Here is an 18,663-nt window from a genome sequence, read left to right as displayed (position 1 = left end):
TTTAATTTGTGAAAAGCCTTGTGAAGGATTTGCATATTTAATTTTTAAAATTTTATTTATTACTACTGTAAATCACATCTGCATTTTCGTATAAGCCTGATATAGGTGTCGCACCAGAGCAATTCCTGTCGCACCAGAAAAATTCCTACCCACTTTTTACAGCAACGGAAGGAATGGTGGATGAGACAGTCAAAGTTGCTGTCAGGGTGCGACCACCGTTCCCAGAAGAACAGAGCCATGACTCGAGGAGCCCCATTGAGGTGGTGCCCGAAAATGCACAACTCATCGTGGCCAGTGAATATGGTTTCAGCTTTGACTACACATTCGATGCAGACACTACACAGGAGGAACTTTATACTCGCTGTGTTGCGGACTTGATTGGCAAGGTCACCACTGGTAGGTCATTTGATGCCATGAATGTCATGTTTTGTAGCCTCCTTTCTTTATTTGGTACTCGACATTGTCATATCAGTGGGTCATTATGTGCTTTAGAAACTTGGGTGTTGTATCAAAAGAACATGTTTAGCCCTGCATACTGTGGCCAAGTACAGTTCCTGTGCTTGTATTCATATGAAAATAGCTAAAAAATATATACATGTATTTACATTCATGCATGTAGTAAAGCATAAATTGAAATAGCAGTATTAAAGGAAATACAAAAAGCACGCAAGCGAACATGTCGCATACATGCCTTACTTTGTTGCTGCTGGATACAGTGCCTTGCTGGAATCACACTGTGTGAGGGCAGCCAGCTTGCAATAATCCAAACTCCTCATAATAACATAATTGTCTGCAAATTATCATAGTTGATTTATTTGTAATAAACTAAAATATCATACAATAGAGAACCATAATTGAATAAATGCAGGGTTTATATACACACTACTAGTTTTTATACCAGCATCTGCATTATGCTGAATAAAGTCAGGTACAAACTCTATTAACTAGTAAACATGCTGTGAAAGAAGTGTGCTGTTGGGCATTTGTTATTAGTACATATACTCATGAGTGCATAGAATATAAAAGAGAAGCTTTCTATGAAAACCATACTGTAGTTTTCTAGTATTCTATAAATGGGGGCATCTTTAAGCCACCATAGGCTCCAATAGCCCCATCATGTCTGCATTACATTGCTTAAGAAAACAAGGAACTTTGCGTTACCTGAATGCCCTGTTCGGAATGAGAGCTCTTACATAGCATTGAAGATGTGACAGATGAACAAAAAAGTCAGCAGACTTTGGGGATTCCTTCAGTGCTGAACTCATTTACTATGACAGCAGCAAACAATGCCGTCTTCCCGAGAACTTATTTGCGTTATGCACTCTATGCCATCCTCACATCTACTAAATTTGCTCTTATGGCCTCTGAAATGTGCACACATGTGCCACCAGACATGGAGTCTGTGTGGAGTTCAATACCTTGCACAAATTACTCGGCCTTAACATTGCATGAAAGCACAGTGGTTAGGGTGTCCAACTCTGAAGTACACATTGTTACACATTGCTGCGAAGACATTAGTTAAATCCCAGTTGTGGGGAATCTTGTTTTAAATAATCCAAGGGCCTATTTGGCTTTAATTGTTGCATTTTCCCAATGTTTGTATTATTTAATGCATGATGCGTTGCAACATCGTAGCTCTTAGACTTATAGAATGAAATCATAGAGTGTCATGTACTATTCTATCAGCTATATATGTAGGAGGTTATTCGGTTGTCATTTATTGTTTTATTACATAGGGCAGAGATTTACTCACTGGTGGGCCAATATACCATGCTGTGCAAGCCATTTAGGAGGCGCTTGGTGTGTCTGCAGTGTAGGCAGTGCATTGGCAGTCGTGGGCAAACTTTTCTTTTGCCCCGTGGGGAGCTGGCTTGATGGTAACATAATGACGAAGGCTTGACAGTGATGCCATCGTCGTTCCCACCATTGTCACCATAACAGAAAGCACCATATAGGCCTGTGTAAGAAACGTATCCCCAATTTGGCAGCCCAAAATTTCGAGAAAAAAAAATTCTGGTGCAGAAGCAATCGCTTTTAAAGCCCCGATGCCATGTGTGCGCATCAGCGAATTTTCGTGCACTGTGCACTTCCACATGGCTCTACTAGATGGCGAGAACTGCGCATTAACCTTTGATGCAATGGAACATCCAGGGATCTGGAGTGTGCACAAATCGAGGCTACTTTGTCACCATTTTGACCAAAAGGTTTGGTCCCATGCAAGGGCCGCACCTCGTCGAAATTGGGGAAAAACAATAAGTGCAGCACTTGCACAAGTCCACACAGTAGGCACGAACAAAGCAAACCCAGTTTCAAGCTTTTAACTGCTGTTGCTGTAAAATTTTCAGATTTGTGGTAATGAATTAGTGGTACAAGTTATCTGAGCATTAGTAAATCATTTGTCTTCCATAATGCATGCAGTGTTGACTGCACCTGCTGTTTCCCTTTTTTTTTTTCATTTGCCAGACATTGTTGTCAATGAGCGTGACGCACCTGCATGTTTCATTCTTGTGTTTTTCTCCTCCCTCCCACCTTTTTTTTTCAATTTTCTCCTTCACTCGCTATACTTTTTGTATACACCTCTCTTCTAGAGCTGGCAGGTGTTATGCCAATCCCAAGGGCAATTACCAGCTAACTATATTTTTTTTTTTGCCCTTGATGATTGTTTTATCTATACAAACCTAATATGACGAAAAAACAGGATGCAGAGTAAGAAAAAACATATTTAGTTATAAATTGAAAAATTAAGAAATCACTAAACCTAATATTAATAGCTCGATAATGTCTTTCCTTGGCTTGCAGGGTACAACTGTTGTGTCCTGATGTATGGCCAGACAGGCTCTGGAAAGACGTACACCATGGGCACTGATTACGATCATAGCCAAGTGCCACCAGCCAATGAGGGCATCATCCCACGGGCTCTGCGAGACTTGTTTGCCTGTCTTACAAGACAGCAGGAAGGTTGCTGGACTGCAAAGGTTTCCTTCCTCGAAATCTACAATGAGAGCGTCTTTGACCTGCTGGCAACACCAAAGGACAGAGAAGCCATCCCTATTCGTGAAGTGGGAAAAGTCATTGTGGTGGGCCAAGACACCTTTTATTTCTTTGTTTTGAATGTTTGGCACATACTTTACTTTTCTAAGTACACTCATGTGGTAAAACATTTGGATTACCATTACTGATTGGTAATGGTATGGTCATGCATTTTCTCAGCTGTGCCTTTGCATTGCCCTTTGAAGGGAAGAAAATGGTAGTATTTTTACTTTACAAGTTTTTCCAACCATTGAGCTTCTGCAAGCAGTAGTGCAGTTACTGCTGGCATTACGCTTTTGATTTCATACAGCATTGCATTTCATGTGAGCCTCTCTGGTTTCCCTGCAGTTTCTTTCCTCTGTTCTCTATTTCTTTACATTCCTCATGTCTTTTTCTACTGCATGTTTCTCTATCAAGGTATGCAGGAGTAGCGTTTATCGAATGAACCACAGCTAGCTGGTTTATTTAGAAAAGTATTTATTGTCTTTCTGTCTGCAGTGGTATTTTTGTACTCTTGTACAAATGTGACATACTTTTGACAGTAGGCAGCATAAACATGATCCCATTGCTATAACAAATCACAGAAACAATCAATTTTACAGCTTTCTTCATTCACCCTTTCTGACAAACATGTTACAGCATGTATGAAAGTTGTTGGGGCAGAAATGAATGCACTAGAAGCAATAAACAAATATAATTGTGCTCTTTGTAAACAGTTCCTGGTATGGCAGGGTACAATTGTTTGTGGTTTTAATCTTCTCATTAATGCTAAATTCGGCGTCCCCTATATATGACTTGTTCAGGTAAACATGCAGTCAATTGAGCAAGTGTCAACCTTTTGTTTGTTGAGTTAGAACATTTTAAAACAGCAGCAGGATACCCTAATAATGCCATGCACTCTACATTATTCCTCTGAATTGTTGTCTGCTTTACATGTCGTAGAGGATGATCCTGCCACTGGCGGTGTTGGTTGCCAAAACACTGATGGCACTCTATGGTATCTGCATGCCATCTTACACATACCGCTGTAAGCCTTTCTTAGGCATCTGTAGAAAGACAGTACAAATTTTGCAGATTGAAATGGAAGTACCTAAATGTAACCACTCACAACTGAAAATAACTACTGTGTAGTAGTGGGAAGATGTGCGTCATGTGGGGGTCATTTCTGTGTCTTAAACTGGGAATCTATCCCTTAGTGTAATTTGTAATGTGGTGTAATCTTGGTGGCATGATGCTAATGTTGAACATGGTAGTAGTGCTTGTATGTGCCACGTGGCTTGTGCCATGGGTCACCACTGGTAGTTCGTTAGAATTGGGAGATGGGAAAAGCGGCTATGGAAACTTGTCCCCAAAGTGCGGCAGTGCTGCATGGGGTGCTTTACACAAGGCTTGCCATCAGAGTGGAGCAGACTGCGTGCAGTGTAGCACTGCTCATGCCTGAGGAATCTTTCTTGTGCTACTTTGCGCACAAGTTTTGAGTATTAAGCATTTTTTTCTTCTTGATTTTGTGCACTAACATATGGCATACTCCAATCATGCAGCTTATTCTTCTTTTCTGATATCTGTGAAAGCATTCGCGTCGAGAGGGAATCAGAGTGAGATGTGGTTCTCACCAACGAGAAACTGGATATGATGACATTGTTCGACATGACAAAAGAACACCTGATTTAGGAGAGAAAGTACATCAGAGCTCCACATTCATTCAGGTTGTGTCAGATCCTGTTGTTCAGATCCTCCTTTTGAGTGCGGAATTGTCAGAACACAAAACTTTCTTGACATTCCGCCATGATTCCAATGTAACACATTTAGCCAAGAGTCGAATGCACTGCCTGTTCCTTTTTTTTTTTTCTGCAGAGAGGCTTTTGCCGGCAGATTTGGGGGCACATTGTTTTTGTTGATGAGGCGAGCTGCCTTGCATCGTTCACAACTGATGCACAGAATCCGCTTCCTTGCCACATAGCCCACTGTGTAATAGACTAGGCTGAATTCTCTCGGAGTTGCCTGTCAGCTCTCGGTATTGCACGAGCCCACTTTTGAAACACGTCTTTCACTCTTAAAACAGTTGCACTATTTGGAGCATATATTTGTCCCACAGCACTAATAATCTGCCTTGCTTGTGTTTCCTTTCTTGAAGATGCTATGCTCGCTACTTTCGTGTCGAGCACGCTGTGCCACGCTGATAACCCGCATGCCGTTCGTGACTTGGAAACTATTACCAAGCTCACAGCACTAAAGAAAGGAAATGCGAGCAAGACGGATGACAACCATCACTTTTAAAAAAGTTTGCATCCTTTGGCGCTTATCTTGCCCCACAACAATAATCATTATCTGCCTTGCTTGCATTTCCTTTCTTGAAAACTTTGCGCTCGCTGCTTTCCTGTTGAGAATACTGTGTCACGCTGATAATGCACAAGCCGTTCGAGATTGGGGAATACCTGGCTCGCAGCGTTAAAGAAAGGAAATGAGGGCAAAACAAATAAAGATTATTGTTATGGGACAAGATATGCCCCAAAAGGTGCAAACTTCTTCAAAAGGGTTGCACACCGGTGCTTGTGTAGTTTCTCAAAGCAATGCGTGACCGTGATGCCTGCGAAACTTGCCGAGTGCCACTGATACCAGATCCACGTGACAACACACTGATAAAGTTATCGGGGTCACTTCCGGCCAGTTTTGGGGAGTGGCTTCATTTTTGGCGTCCTGTGCTGCCATCTGTCGCGTAGCATTGGAACGCAGCAACGCAAGACACGGCTGCTTGGATCGGCGCGCGGTTGTGGGGAACCACCACTTCCACGCGCGCTGATCCAGGCGGCCATGCGCAAGAAGCCAGAGATACATCACTGATGCCGCACCACCTCGAGATTCTGATAGCTCTGGCTCGACCGCAGGATGAACAAGCACGCTTGACAGCCTTGGCTACGTGCTCTTTCTCGCAAAAAAGGGGGTGCTTAGATTCGCATGCAAACTTTTTTCCACATTTTTTTGTGGAAATAGCAGGGTGTGCTTAGAATCGCAAAAATACGGTAGTATAGTTCGAACATGAAAACTTGTCGCTTGGGTTATTTCAACCCAAATCAGTGCCCCTTCACCGGTGCAAAGCTTTTGCTAAAAGCTTGAAAACAAAATAAATTCATTAGACAGTGCTACTGCTTCACTAGCATGCTGTTTTATGGAAACATTTAGTTAAAAACGCTCCTTGCACCCCTGATTTCATTTGTTCTTGCTTTTGTGTTATGTCATGACCCCATGTTGAGCAGTCTACTTTGTCTATTTTTAAGATTACGTTTAAATATGTTGGCGCTCTTTGCAGCGTTCTGGTTAAGTCACACTTAAAGCAAGACGAGAAGTAATAATAAATAATAATAAAATATTGCAGACTATTTCGAGCTATAAAACATTTGAATTCGTTCATCTTGCTGCCGTTAATTTAACCAAATCTTAGATGTCCCTCAAAGGTTGAATTAATGGGAGTCGACTGTACTACAAAGTAGAAAATGCAAGGTAATTCAAAGATAGAAAACATGGCTTCTTCTTGCATTACTTACACAGTCGGCATTAAATTTTTCGGACTCTCTAGGGAATGTGAAAGCGTCCCAAAAATCGGCCAGTCTGAAAAGAACTGATGCGTGCCTTTAACTGCCCTCGAGGTTCAAATCGCTGCAGTCACGTACGAATTAGCTTCAAAGGCCTGCCAGTACAATTATTAAGTTTTTTGCTGCTCGTACTGTCACAAGAGATGGTGGGTGCACCTGTGTGTAATTACGGAACACATTTTAAGTCCCGTGACAGTGGACCTTTTGCACTCTTAGCATGCTTCACCGCAATACATTGCATATGTTTGACAACACAACACCGCTGTATTATACAATGCTTGAAACCTTTACCACTCTTTTCTTTCGATGCCATCAGCTAGGATGACAAAGACGGAGTCAGCGCCATTGCTGACGGCGGCAGATCCCTTAAATGGAAAACATGGCCCTGAACAGCAGGAAGTGAGATACCGAACGTTGAAGCAACTAGGCTGAATGAAAGCACAAAACTACTACTACAGCTACCAGTGTATTGGTGGGCGAGAGGGGTGGTTCGAAGCTGCAAAATAATTAACATGGAAGCAGTGCTGGCTTCCATTAATGCCATTCTGGACCTGTGGTCATGGCGAAAGGTATGAAAAATCGGAAGGCAAAAAGTGTCAGCGTCTGAAATTTCAGACGTTCTTATAAATAGACCTTATTGGGTGCCTTATTGGCTCTATATGGCAGCACCATGAAGGCATCTGAATTATCAGGTATGTCCGAAAAATTGGTCGTTGACTTTAAATGTACTTATTTGCAGCTAAAGATTTTATGCACAGCACACAAGGACGAATAATCATAATACATGTGAGTTGTTCACATTGACAGACAAAACAATTATAATTATTTGTGATCTGACGAGATATTTTTTATCCCAATAAGAAAGTTACAGAAAGTGCTAAAGTTGACATGGAGTGTACTATTTTCTTGAGAAGTGATTTCCTTGAAGGATTGAAAAGAAGCTAAGAACTGGACTGATAGTGTAAGTGGCTATATTGGGGGCCAGTCCAGTGATGGAAATGGAGTGGGGCAGGCCATGTAATGCATAGAACTGGTAACTGTTGGTCTGTTAGTCACAGAATCGTTATCAAGGGAGGCGAAACATAGGAACAGCAGATGTGGTGTAATGAGATTAGGAAATTTGCAGTCTTAGGATGGCATCAGCTGACTCAAGATGGAGGTGATTGGGTTGGGAGAAGCTTTTGTCCTGCAGTGGACATAAAGCGATGTTCTTTTGTAATGAATGCAGCTGAAAGGCCTGGTGCACCAGGTTGTGGAGAGCCCGGAGGAGGCCCTGCGATGCTTAGCACAAGGCTGCCGCAACAGAAGCACAGGTGCCACTCTGCTCAACAGCTGCTCGAGCCGCTCGCATGCCATCTTCAGCATCCACCTGCAGGGACAAGTTGAGGGGTGAGTCAGTAGCAGCAGCCCTTTGTTTCTTGAGCTACCTGGTTGAACACTGAAACATCAATGTAATGCGTTTAAGTTGACGAGGAAGAAGCCGTCAGCTAGTAAAGCAATGCAAGCTAAACGCAAGTAGTGTATTAAAAGACAGTGTATCTATAACCACACTACTCTACACAGATGTAAATCTAGAAATGTAGTATGAGAACTAGAACTCCCACAGTTATTATATGACATTATCAAAGAAAAAAAAAAAAGCTGAAAAGTGTGAGCATAATGTACACAAAGTGCAAAAACTGAAAGAAGGGTGGTTCAGTGCACGTAAATAAAAGTGTTGTTTTAGGAAAAGGATTTACATTTTCTTTCCCCACTCCAGAAAAACGATGAAAAAGAGAGAGTAAGGAAAGCAATGAAGTGAATGTTTGTAACAAGCAGTGGGGTATGAACTAGCAATGAAAAGTATATTTTGAAGGATGTGGCAAAGGTGTATCCACTTCATTTCCTCTGTTCCAATGGCTCTCACAGTTTCTAACGCACAAGCAATAAAACCAGACATTGCGGCAATGCTAGGCCTAGCTGCTCCAACGTTCGCTACCAAGCTTCTTGATGTCCCGTGCCATGTTTTTCATTGAAAAAATTCGCCACTACCAGCCATGGCGTTGATTCCGCCTTTGTAATCCTTGCCAGTGGCTTCGAAGCTGGGAAAACGCAGTGCATTGCATAATGCCGCTTTCCGAAAGTCAGCTTCGCCTCAATAGGCGGCGAAGCATACCAGTTGTTGGAAGGGGCAATTGTCATGGCACCTACCGGTAGTCTGTGTTTCTTAAAGGCCAGCTGCAACGAGATTTCACTTGGGCTGAATTTAATGTATATGCCTAACATATACTCTCCATGTAATCGTGGCAAAGTCGCATTTCTGGTAATTGCCTAATTTTGTTATTAGCAGATATTAAACAACGCCTATGCAGACAACACGTGCATCTGGCGGCAAAGTGGTAGCAATGTGGATGTGGCGAATCTTGAATAATTGTACGCAACTGTTGATCTCTCACTTATGCCTAGCAGCGAGGCGCAATTCTCGCTCATCATTTACGAGTTGACAGGTGTCTCTTGCCGTGTGTTCTCCCTGTTGCGCTCGCGATTTGAGCTGTTGCAAGAATGCTGATGCGTTGCATGGCCGTTGGATGCTCAAATACGTGCTCGAACACAAGCTCTGGCTGTGCAGTAAAGGAAGGCCAAGCACATCTTTCCTGTCCCAGCTTTCAGAGCACAAGCATGCACAGTGGCATGGCAGGCAAGTGCGACATGGACCAGCCAACACGCAGAAGGTGCGTAAACTGCAGTTGACAAAGCTGCACAAGCTCCATTTCAACAGCATAGTCACTTACCCATCAAGATCTGCTTAGCAAATGCTTTCTCGGGGTGAATATAAGTACTGTAAGACACAGTGGCACACGAAAACCAAAGGCAAGTTGTATTCAGGGGCAATATTCTTGAGCGATCATTTCCGGTAGTGCATTATCTTCAAGACATTTCACATGTCTCTACATCGGACGCGTCGAAGTAGGCGAACAAAACCCTTTCTGACAGTGCCAGAAACAAGCAGGAAGCGTATGCTGCTTTCATCACAAAGAACACGACGGAGGAGCCATGGTGTAGCTGTGATGGCATGCCAGACAGGAATGTAATGCCGCCAGAGCGAAATGGGCAAGGCTTTATCACGGCCGCAGTCCTGCCTCTCTGGGTATGAGTTTTGCGCACATAGCACTGGCCCCTCTAGCTTGGCCATGCTGAGCTTCAGCTACTTATCGTTTTCGACAGATGGCGGTAGTTGTCTGATCGGTTGACGAGTCCGACATTTACAGCGTGCTAGGCAGTGGTCGGTGAAGTCAGATTCATCATGCCACAGATACTAAGATAACTAAAATTTTACCCTGTGCTGCTGACGTGATTTGCAGCAGTGTGGCGATCAGTTGTTGCCACAGCGCAAGCGCACAAGTGCACGGAGAGCGAGCGCTTCTTTGTTTGTCTAAGGTGCACACGCTCGCTTCAGTGAACCCGAACTGTATGTAGGCCAGCATGCTGCTGTTCAGCCAAGCTAGCGCACATTGCACCCTGTTCCAGTGGCTCAGGCATGCGATAGGACATGTTCTATTCCTGCGTCAGCCACACTAGACTCTAGAGCGTCTAATTTCCACCAATGCAGTGCAACTTCACCATGCATGGGTCGTGTCCACATTAAGCCGTACTATATCCGTGCCTTTAGCTTGGCCACCCCAGTGCGCTCTCCTTCGAGTGGAGGCAGAACGCATCAAGGCTCTGCTGTGGGACGATGACAACCAGATCAAGAATAGCAGTTGGACTCTGAGAATACTTCGCATTGAAGGAACATCGCAAGCGTGTAACGGCGTTGGCATAGTGTACGAAGCAACTAACAAGTATACTAACTCTGTGGCTAGCAGACATGTGGGACATATTTGCTGATACATGGAAACAGTATACAGGCAAGGGAAGCAGAAGACCCAGGTGCTGGATCTTTACAATCTGTATAGTATGTCATTTCTGCCAACTGGTAATGGCGACATTTTCTTTTCCAGTTGGTTTCATGCATGGTAGGAGTGGTCTACCGTATTCCTTTAGACTGCAGGAAGGAATATATTGGACAGACGGGAAGATGCCTCAATGATCACTTATGGGAACATTCGAACAATTTTAGCAATCTGGTAAAGATTGGTCATCTAGCCACTGTTATGATCGCCCTGCGGCGGTAGTGACCATCAGACCTCTCCCAGCCCGCTGCAACGAATTGCTTCATGAAGACAACAATGTGCCTCCTTCAGACAGCCCCACGGCACCAAAAAGGCTAGCCACATTTGGCAGACCGAGTATTGTTAGTTGGTTCGCTGTCGCCTTCATGGTGTAATTGGAGCAAGAGAACTCCTGGAAAAGGGTGTTTTACGACGCTTTCTCACGGCGCCCACTAATCGTCAGTCGTTTCATAGACACGGCAGCTAACTGCGGGTTCATCTCAGGAATGAAGACACGCCAACATGAGTCAAGCGTGACAACCCTCGTCTTCGAGGTCCTTCTCTGCTCGGTGTGTTCAGTGAAACAAGAGTACAGAAGAGTTTAGTAGAGTAGTTTGCTGGGCCAGTTGGTGCATGGTGAACATGCTGGACAACATTGTCCTGTTCATTTCTACTTACTTGTGCTCACGTCTGTACTTGCTGGAAACCATTATACAAAAGAGTGAACCCTCGCCCTCAAAGGCAACCTGCTTTTGACGGTGGGTCAAATTTGGTCTGGTGTCGATGACTTTGAACGCTCAGACTGGACGAAGCTTGGACGGCAGAGAGGAAAAAGAGGATTTAAGCAGCCGTTTTCGACTCATCATTCTGCTTCGTTTTTCAGTCATGCTAGGCTGATGAAATGTAACATTCTCCACCCTTCATGTAGATATTGTAAATAAATCCTGTACCCTTCGTTCTGGATGAGAACAAGCTCCTCCCTTCAACAACGTCCTTAGCATGGATGAGTTGGACGATGGCATGGGCGAGCTACTTCTTATTACATGCCCGACTCCAACTCTTACACCACACACTTCTTGCGTTGTAGCTATAAATGCTTGTTTGACAAAACAAGTAGTATCCAGAAACCCGGATCAAGTGACTCTAGAGATTATCGAGGCGTTCGAAATTATTAGAAGCATTGGCTCTAAGTTCCCCATCTCTTTCGTTATCAAAAAAAGAATGATTATTCCTATCGTGATAGTGGCCTGTCGTGGATGATTATGCCGAAAAGTAATCTGTGCTGTGACAATTGCTTTTTCTTCCTGCTGTACCGTGGTATATATGTGTTAACCATGTCCAATAAAAACTCAGTTGTTAGTAGCGCTGTGTCTTTGTCCCCGTCTGTTGTTTTATGTGCTCTCTTGTGCACCTCAATATGTGCAGTACCAACTAGCTCACCAGTCTATTCTTTTGCCCTACTTAAGCCACCATGGCACATGATGAGGCCACTTGAGTTCTAATACATTGGGAATGAGGTTGCCCCCAAAGCACAAGAAGCTGTTGTCAGAGGGAGCCTTGGCGAGGAGCCTGCTGTGAAATGCACCACGATACATGGAGAGGATGTCCATACCAAATTGATGCCACTGGGTCCTCTCCCCACCTTGTCTTTGACACCATACCACCTCCAGGAGATAACTTGTGCTTAAGTACACAGAAAGACTCCTGATTTGTTTATCTGCTTTTTTTTCTATAATCTATTTGTTGGGGTTGTGGCGCATGTTGTTTGCTTCAACTTCTTTCCTTTCAGCATCAATTTGAGCCCTGTACAGGTTCCTGTGAAAAGCTACTATATAATGGCACAGTACTTTTGAATGACCGTGTAAGGCTCACTTAATGGATGGGAAGAAGTTTCAAGGGGTTACTAACAGTGTGCTCATGACAAGGTTAGCTCGGGCTTAGTTATGTATTCTCTGAAGTAAACAGTGTTAGAAAGTAAGAAAAAGTGAAATGATTTTAATAGGTCAACTATCCGATAGGTGACTGATTAAATTTCCCACATCAGGTGTTGCTTGCCATGTGTCGAATCCCAGGGTTGCAGTAGATTCTCAGTTCAGAGTGAGCATGCTTGCCTCATGCCTGCCTCATATCACCTCTTGGTCCTGATGTGGGGCTCAGCTGAATTCTATGAAACTGTGCTCACTGTTTTAAAAAAGTGTGTTGTCAGAGGCCTTATAAGAAAATGGCTGTACTAGTTCTGCTAGTCTGTAGTACAAACCAAACTGTGACCTTGAAAGCAAGAAATATTCAGAAGTTTAAACCTGGCTCCCCAATATGTGTTGCACCTATAACCAACAGGCTACACTTTAAAGATTAGTAGCATGTTTTCGAAATTCTTGTGTGGCAAATATCTTTAAAATCAGGATTGTACACTTAAAAACCTTGATTTAATGAAATTCTTGCATTTTTCTCTAGCTCACAACGCAGTGCTCTTTTGTTTATAACTACACAAATTGAGCCAGCTGTGAAAATATAGTGCCTGAATTTCTATTCAAGATTAATTTACAGATGCTTACTCAAGGAATGTTAGCCAACAGCATTTTTATGGGAACATGCAATATTTGCACTGCTAAAATTATGGAACCTTGATTTGGTGAAGTTTGTTGTAACAAAGTCTCTATCGATGAGTTTTTACCTATCCTACCTAAGTGGCTATGGTCTTGTGCTGCTAAGCATGAGGTCGCGGGATCAAATCCCGGTCGCCGCGGCCGCATTTCAATGGAGGCGAAATGCAAAAACGCCCGTATCTCATGCATTGGTGGCATGTTAAAGGTGCCTTGGTGGTCAAAATTAATCCAGTGTCCCCTGCTACGGCATGCCTGATAATCAAATCGTGGTTTTGGCACGTAAAACCCCAAAATTCAATTCAATTCCATGTATGAGCTTGACTGCAAAGTAGTGTCTCTACAGCACTCTCTTGAGCCTGATGCTGCTGCTGACAATGCAACTGATGCATTGCATTACACCTAGCTGTGAGACTTGTATTTCACTTAAGCTTTCACTAATCTCTGGAGGGTAAGGCTTGTCTGCATTGTTCTTCTCTTGTGCAGGGCAATGTACACATCAAAGCTGCAGCTTGTTGATCTGGCTGGCTCTGAAGCTGTCAAGAGGACGCACAGCATTGGAGACCGGAGGAAAGAAGGTGCCAGCTGGAGAGCAAAACTTAAACTTAAGCATGCAGCTTTCTCTTCTTTGCTGGGGGAAGTCCACACATGACAGTCTCATTTAAAAGCTTCAAGGCCACCACTCGAGTCTTGTGCTGGCATTTCTTCAGCAATCCTGAGGCTCCAGAGGGCAATGACAATTGTTCCTTTAAACCTACTAAGCAACAAGTTTTACTGGAGCCCTGGCATGCAGCCTCATAGCAGCTTCAGTCTCGATCACAGTGGCTGTGAAATTTTACACAAAGCTGTATATGACCCAGTGTGCCATGTATAAAGTACACAATTAGCAGATGTACCAGCTTGGGCGGGACTCGTCACATGGTGCTGGAAGCAATTTGTTCTGTTCTCTCACATTTCTGGTCAGCATGCAAAGATGGAAGGCAACCACTATGACAGGCTTCTGATGCAGCAACTATGTCATGTCGGCTACTTAGTGATTGCAAGGAAAGCTAGAGTTTTATTTCAGTAATGCTTGACTGGTAGTTGTAATTGTGGGAAATTAATTAAACAGCTCGGTTTTGGATGGCTTCTAACATGCGATGAAGTATTCATGGTACGGAGACCATACAGGGGACTTGAAGTCAAGCTGGGGGCGTACAAATGACAGGAATGCTAATTTACGGATGTTAGACGGGCAGTTACGCAAGTTGCGACGAATATACCCAAGAGATTTGGCAGCGCTTGCGTATATGGTTGTGATGTGAAAAGGCCCAGGAAAGGCTCAGTGCAAGATTAATGCCTAGATATTTATATACTGATGCCTGAGATACTAGATTTTTATTTATATAATAGGAAAAGCTATGATTGGGAGTTTTTCGCGTGAATGTCGTTACTTTGCATTTAGGTAAGTTAAGTTTCGTTTGCCACTCTTCACACCATTTGGTAACAAGATGAAGGTCCTCTTGAAGAATGAAATGATCATCAAGTCGGCGAATTGGTCAACATAATATACAATCATCTGCAAAAATATGCATGCAGGATGAGATGTTATTGGGCAGATCAATGTAAATAAGAAAAAGCAAGAGTCCTAGTACGCTGCCCTGCAGTACACCGGAACTGACATATGCAAGGGGTAACGTAAAATCATTAACGACTGTAAATTGACGACGATTTGTTAGAAAGTTACGAATCCAGGAGAGCGTTAAGTAGCCTAATTTGAGACCGGATAATTTGGAAATTAAGCGGCAGTGAGCTGCACGGTCAAAGGAATTGGAGAAGTCGAGAAAAATGCTGTCTGTTTAAAGGCTATGGTTCATGTTAAAATGCAAGTCTGTAGTAAATTCTAGTAACTGCGTCTCGCATGTCAAGCCTTTCCTAAACCCATGTTGGTTAATAAAAAAAAAAATTATTTGATTCCAGATGATGATATATGTGAGATGCAATGATATGTTGAAGCATCTTGCAGCATATACTTGTCAATGATAATGGAAGATACATAGTTTTCTGAGGAATACTCGCTGCCACTTTTGTGTACTGGTATCACTTTTCCAATTTTCCAGTCTGAGGGAAGCTGGCCTGATGATAACGATTGGCGGAAAATAAGACATGAAACTTTACTAGATAGTGTGACTGTATTCTTTAAAATTTTGAAAATATTCCTGGTGCAAACCATTCAGAAAAAAACAAAGACAATGAGACAAGCGAACCCATTACACGCAACATACTCGTATCAAGAACAAATATACCTTTGAACTAGTTTTAATAAAACAGTTGGCACTTATTACTCAAACTCGCCATATAAGATCAATCAGAAGTGTTTCAAGATGTATGTGACATATTTTAAATACCATTGTTATCATTGTTTTTGCTTTTGATTTACCACTATGGCGTGCACACAATTAATTGTGCACACAGTGCCTCAAAGGGTTAACAATAGTTGCTTGGTCTGACAATGTGGTAACCAAACTGGTCAGCTTATTAGTCTGCTTGCATTACAGTTAAAATTTTTCACAAGATGCCTTTCTCAGGGTGTCTACCAGCTGGGAAAACTGGGAATTCTCAGGGATATTGAGTAGTCTGGAAGAACTCAGGGAAAACTCAGGGAGTTTGTGCTTCTATCAGGGAAAATTAGCCGCAATTTAATTGAAAGGGAACGAAAGTCGCAGTAATGCTGACTCGAGTAACAGACAGGAATCGTAACAAATCATCTTTGATGCCCCATCCTCGGCTGGACGAGTTGCCAGTGTACAGTGAACGACCGACTTTTTGGATGGCTTCACAGTACCACCACGTACCCCATAGAGTCAATGTATCAGAATGTCTGAAATTTCGGACGCAAGAACCCTTCGCCGTCCGATTTTCCCGAGTTTTCTTCCGGGACCGCCAGTCTGAAACGGCAATAATCAAAGCCACCACCGCGGCTCATTTGATTACCTCGCCGCCTCGAACCGGCGCTCTCGCACGCAAATTGTGCGGCAACGCTAGGCCTAGCTGCTTCGATGTTCGCTATTAAGCTTCTTCCTATTGGGTGCAGTGTCCTTTATTGAACGAAGTAGCCGCTGTCAGCAATGGCACCGACTCTGCATTTGTGGTCCTCACGATTGGCTTCGAAGCTCGGGAAAAAAACGGTCTGTTGCATAATGCCGGTTCCCGAAAGTCAGTTTCGCCTCTGTACAGAAATGTTACTTCGTGAAGCATACGCAAAAGTATTGCGGTGAAGCATAAGAAGCATGTGAAGGGGCTGTTGCCACGGGACACAGTATATGCTCCTTAATTTGTGGGGAGCACACGCGCCCATCTTCCCCCGCGCCGTCTCGTCGAGAGCCGGCATAGACAGGGGAGAGGCGCACTATGCCCTCTCCCGATTCTCCCTCGCTCTCGCGACGTGCGCGCGCCCTTCCTCCGCGACTCACGGGCAGGTAGCTGACGGGCGAGGAGGACATTCCTCTCACCCAGGTAAAAAGGTACAAAACAGCGCGACCGAGGGAGACGCTCTCTCTCTGAGGCCGGACCCCTAACCTGTCGGACTGCAGTACCTACCGCTACCCGTGAGTGAACCACGTTGCCTGACTATCCCGGTCAACGAGGCCAGCCTATTTATTACTATTACAGAGAGGACATCCCTCTGCCAGTGTTCTTTATTGCCGGTAGCAATAAACGTTCTTACAGTTGACGCCGCTGGTTGCCTTATTCGTCCGAACCCGGCGTAGCCGCGATTCCCGCGCTACGGGTTGGGAGTACCACGGAGCGACTGCGTGGGGCTAGATCCGGAGCTCGCCTTCAGCCCTAGCCACACGCAAAGTAGAACCCCCACAAATTATACACACGCTGGTATCTACTGTCACAGTCCGAGCACTGATATAACTAATACGCATACTGACAGGCCTTCAGAGCTTTTTCGAATGTGGCTGTGACGGGTTGAGTCCTTAAGGGCAGTAAGACATGCATTCTTTTCCAACTGGCCGATTTTTCTGATGTTTTCTCGGCCCCTAGGGAGTTCGAAAAATCGGATGTTGACTGTACAACTGACCAAAAAGATGCTTCAAATGGTCCGTGGGTCAAACAAGCGGCGGAAGGAGAACGAGAACAGGAAGGACCTATGTGTTGAGGAATGAACGGGAAAGGAAGCGTGCTGCCGCCGTTTTGATGGAGCTTGAGCTCAAAAAACAAGGTGTTGGCTGATGCCGAGATGCAGGTGTCCCCCATCCAAACTAAAATAAACTCTTTAAAGCGGTGAAACACAACACTGAGGCATTGTGCACCGGCTGAAAGTATGTCAGGACAGTTGAGGTTGACTTACAAGCTGTTCAGAGAGAATCTCAATTGTGACAAAGTTCGGGCCTCATACCACTGACCTTGCTAACAGTTGGTAGAAATAGCTTATATTCGAAAATATTTCCTTCTTTATGCATGTCCTTTTTATTCATATTTGAGAATGTTCAACTCTATTTGCAATTTTTTTCGAAGACATTTTATTTGCTGTGGATTTTACTAACCCCTCCCTTCAATTCTCTTTTTGAATAATATAAACACTACTCTTTAGTATTAAACTGGATCAACTCATTTTCTTTTTAAAAAAAATTTTTTCACATGCTTACTAGGGAGTGACAGCATTGGGCAACATGGTTTCAGCCCGTCTTGACATAAAATATAGTTCTGCATCACTCAGGGAAAACCTGGAAAACTCAGGGAATTCGGAAAAGTCAACTTGGTAGACACCCTACTATCTGTATTTGCAGGTGTCTCCATCAACCTTGGCCTTCTGGCTCTTGGCAATGTGATCAACTCTCTGTGCTCTCACAATGGAAAGCCACAATTTATTTCTTACAGGGACTCTTCACTCACGCGGCTCCTGAGAGGTAAGCATCAGCTGTTGACAGCCTTTCCAGAATGCGTGTAAACAGCTGCATGAAATTGTGGTACACGACTGGAAAAAATGAACTAGTTTGTTTGAAGTGATAGTTTATCTTTTTGGGTTATATTTAAGTGGTGTCATCACAAAAAAAAACTTGTGCATTAAGTGCCAAGATCACCACTTCTTCCTTCCTTTCTTCTTTAACTTATGAAAGTGCATTGAATTGCATAATAGTTAATCAGTTCAGCCAAAACTTATGTTTAGCTTAGGGAAAACAGAGATGAAAAAATGCAATAAATTTGTGCCACTGAATTGGTAAGGCAATGCCAGTGATCTTACTTACTGGTCACCTGTAAATGTCACATCTGAAAAGAAATCTGCATGTAAATTAGCTTTCGGTTCTACCATTCTGAATACATTGTTTATTGTCAGATCACCAAAGGTAAGCAGCATTAGGCTTGGTCAGTCCTTTGGAGGGAGACCAGGAGAGTTCTGAATGTTGGTACCTTCCCCTCTGTCATGAAATAGTTAGTTTGCCTTGAGTGAGATAGTTACCATGGGCGATGGCCTTCTACAAGCCATAGTAAAAACACAGGCAAGCATTAACTTGTAGACAGTCATTTTGGTTTGTTTAA

At 43.5% G+C, this 18,663-nt stretch overlaps 1 protein-coding gene across 2 annotated transcripts in view; it reads left to right on the top strand.

Moving 5' to 3' along the window:
* The window catches only part of LOC135898573 (kinesin-like protein KIF17), a 75,316-nt gene that overhangs the window by 9,989 nt on the left and 46,664 nt on the right, over nucleotides 1-18,663 (top strand). For both annotated transcript variants that reach the window (XM_070534604.1, XM_065427619.1), the window contains exons 2-6: nucleotides 163-396; nucleotides 2,800-3,077; nucleotides 7,849-8,009; nucleotides 13,621-13,712; nucleotides 17,913-18,032. In XM_070534604.1, the coding sequence (XP_070390705.1) occupies nucleotides 163-396; nucleotides 2,800-3,077; nucleotides 7,849-8,009; nucleotides 13,621-13,712; nucleotides 17,913-18,032 (885 nt within the window). The remainder of the gene's footprint in view (nucleotides 1-162; nucleotides 397-2,799; nucleotides 3,078-7,848; nucleotides 8,010-13,620; nucleotides 13,713-17,912; nucleotides 18,033-18,663) is intronic.

The sequence above is a fragment of the Dermacentor albipictus genome, chromosome 2 (assembly GCF_038994185.2).
Source record: "Dermacentor albipictus isolate Rhodes 1998 colony chromosome 2, USDA_Dalb.pri_finalv2, whole genome shotgun sequence".
Taxonomy (NCBI): domain Eukaryota; kingdom Metazoa; phylum Arthropoda; class Arachnida; order Ixodida; family Ixodidae; genus Dermacentor; species Dermacentor albipictus.
Note: the sequence above shows the minus strand (reverse complement) of the source record. Positions and strands in the feature narration are given on the sequence as shown.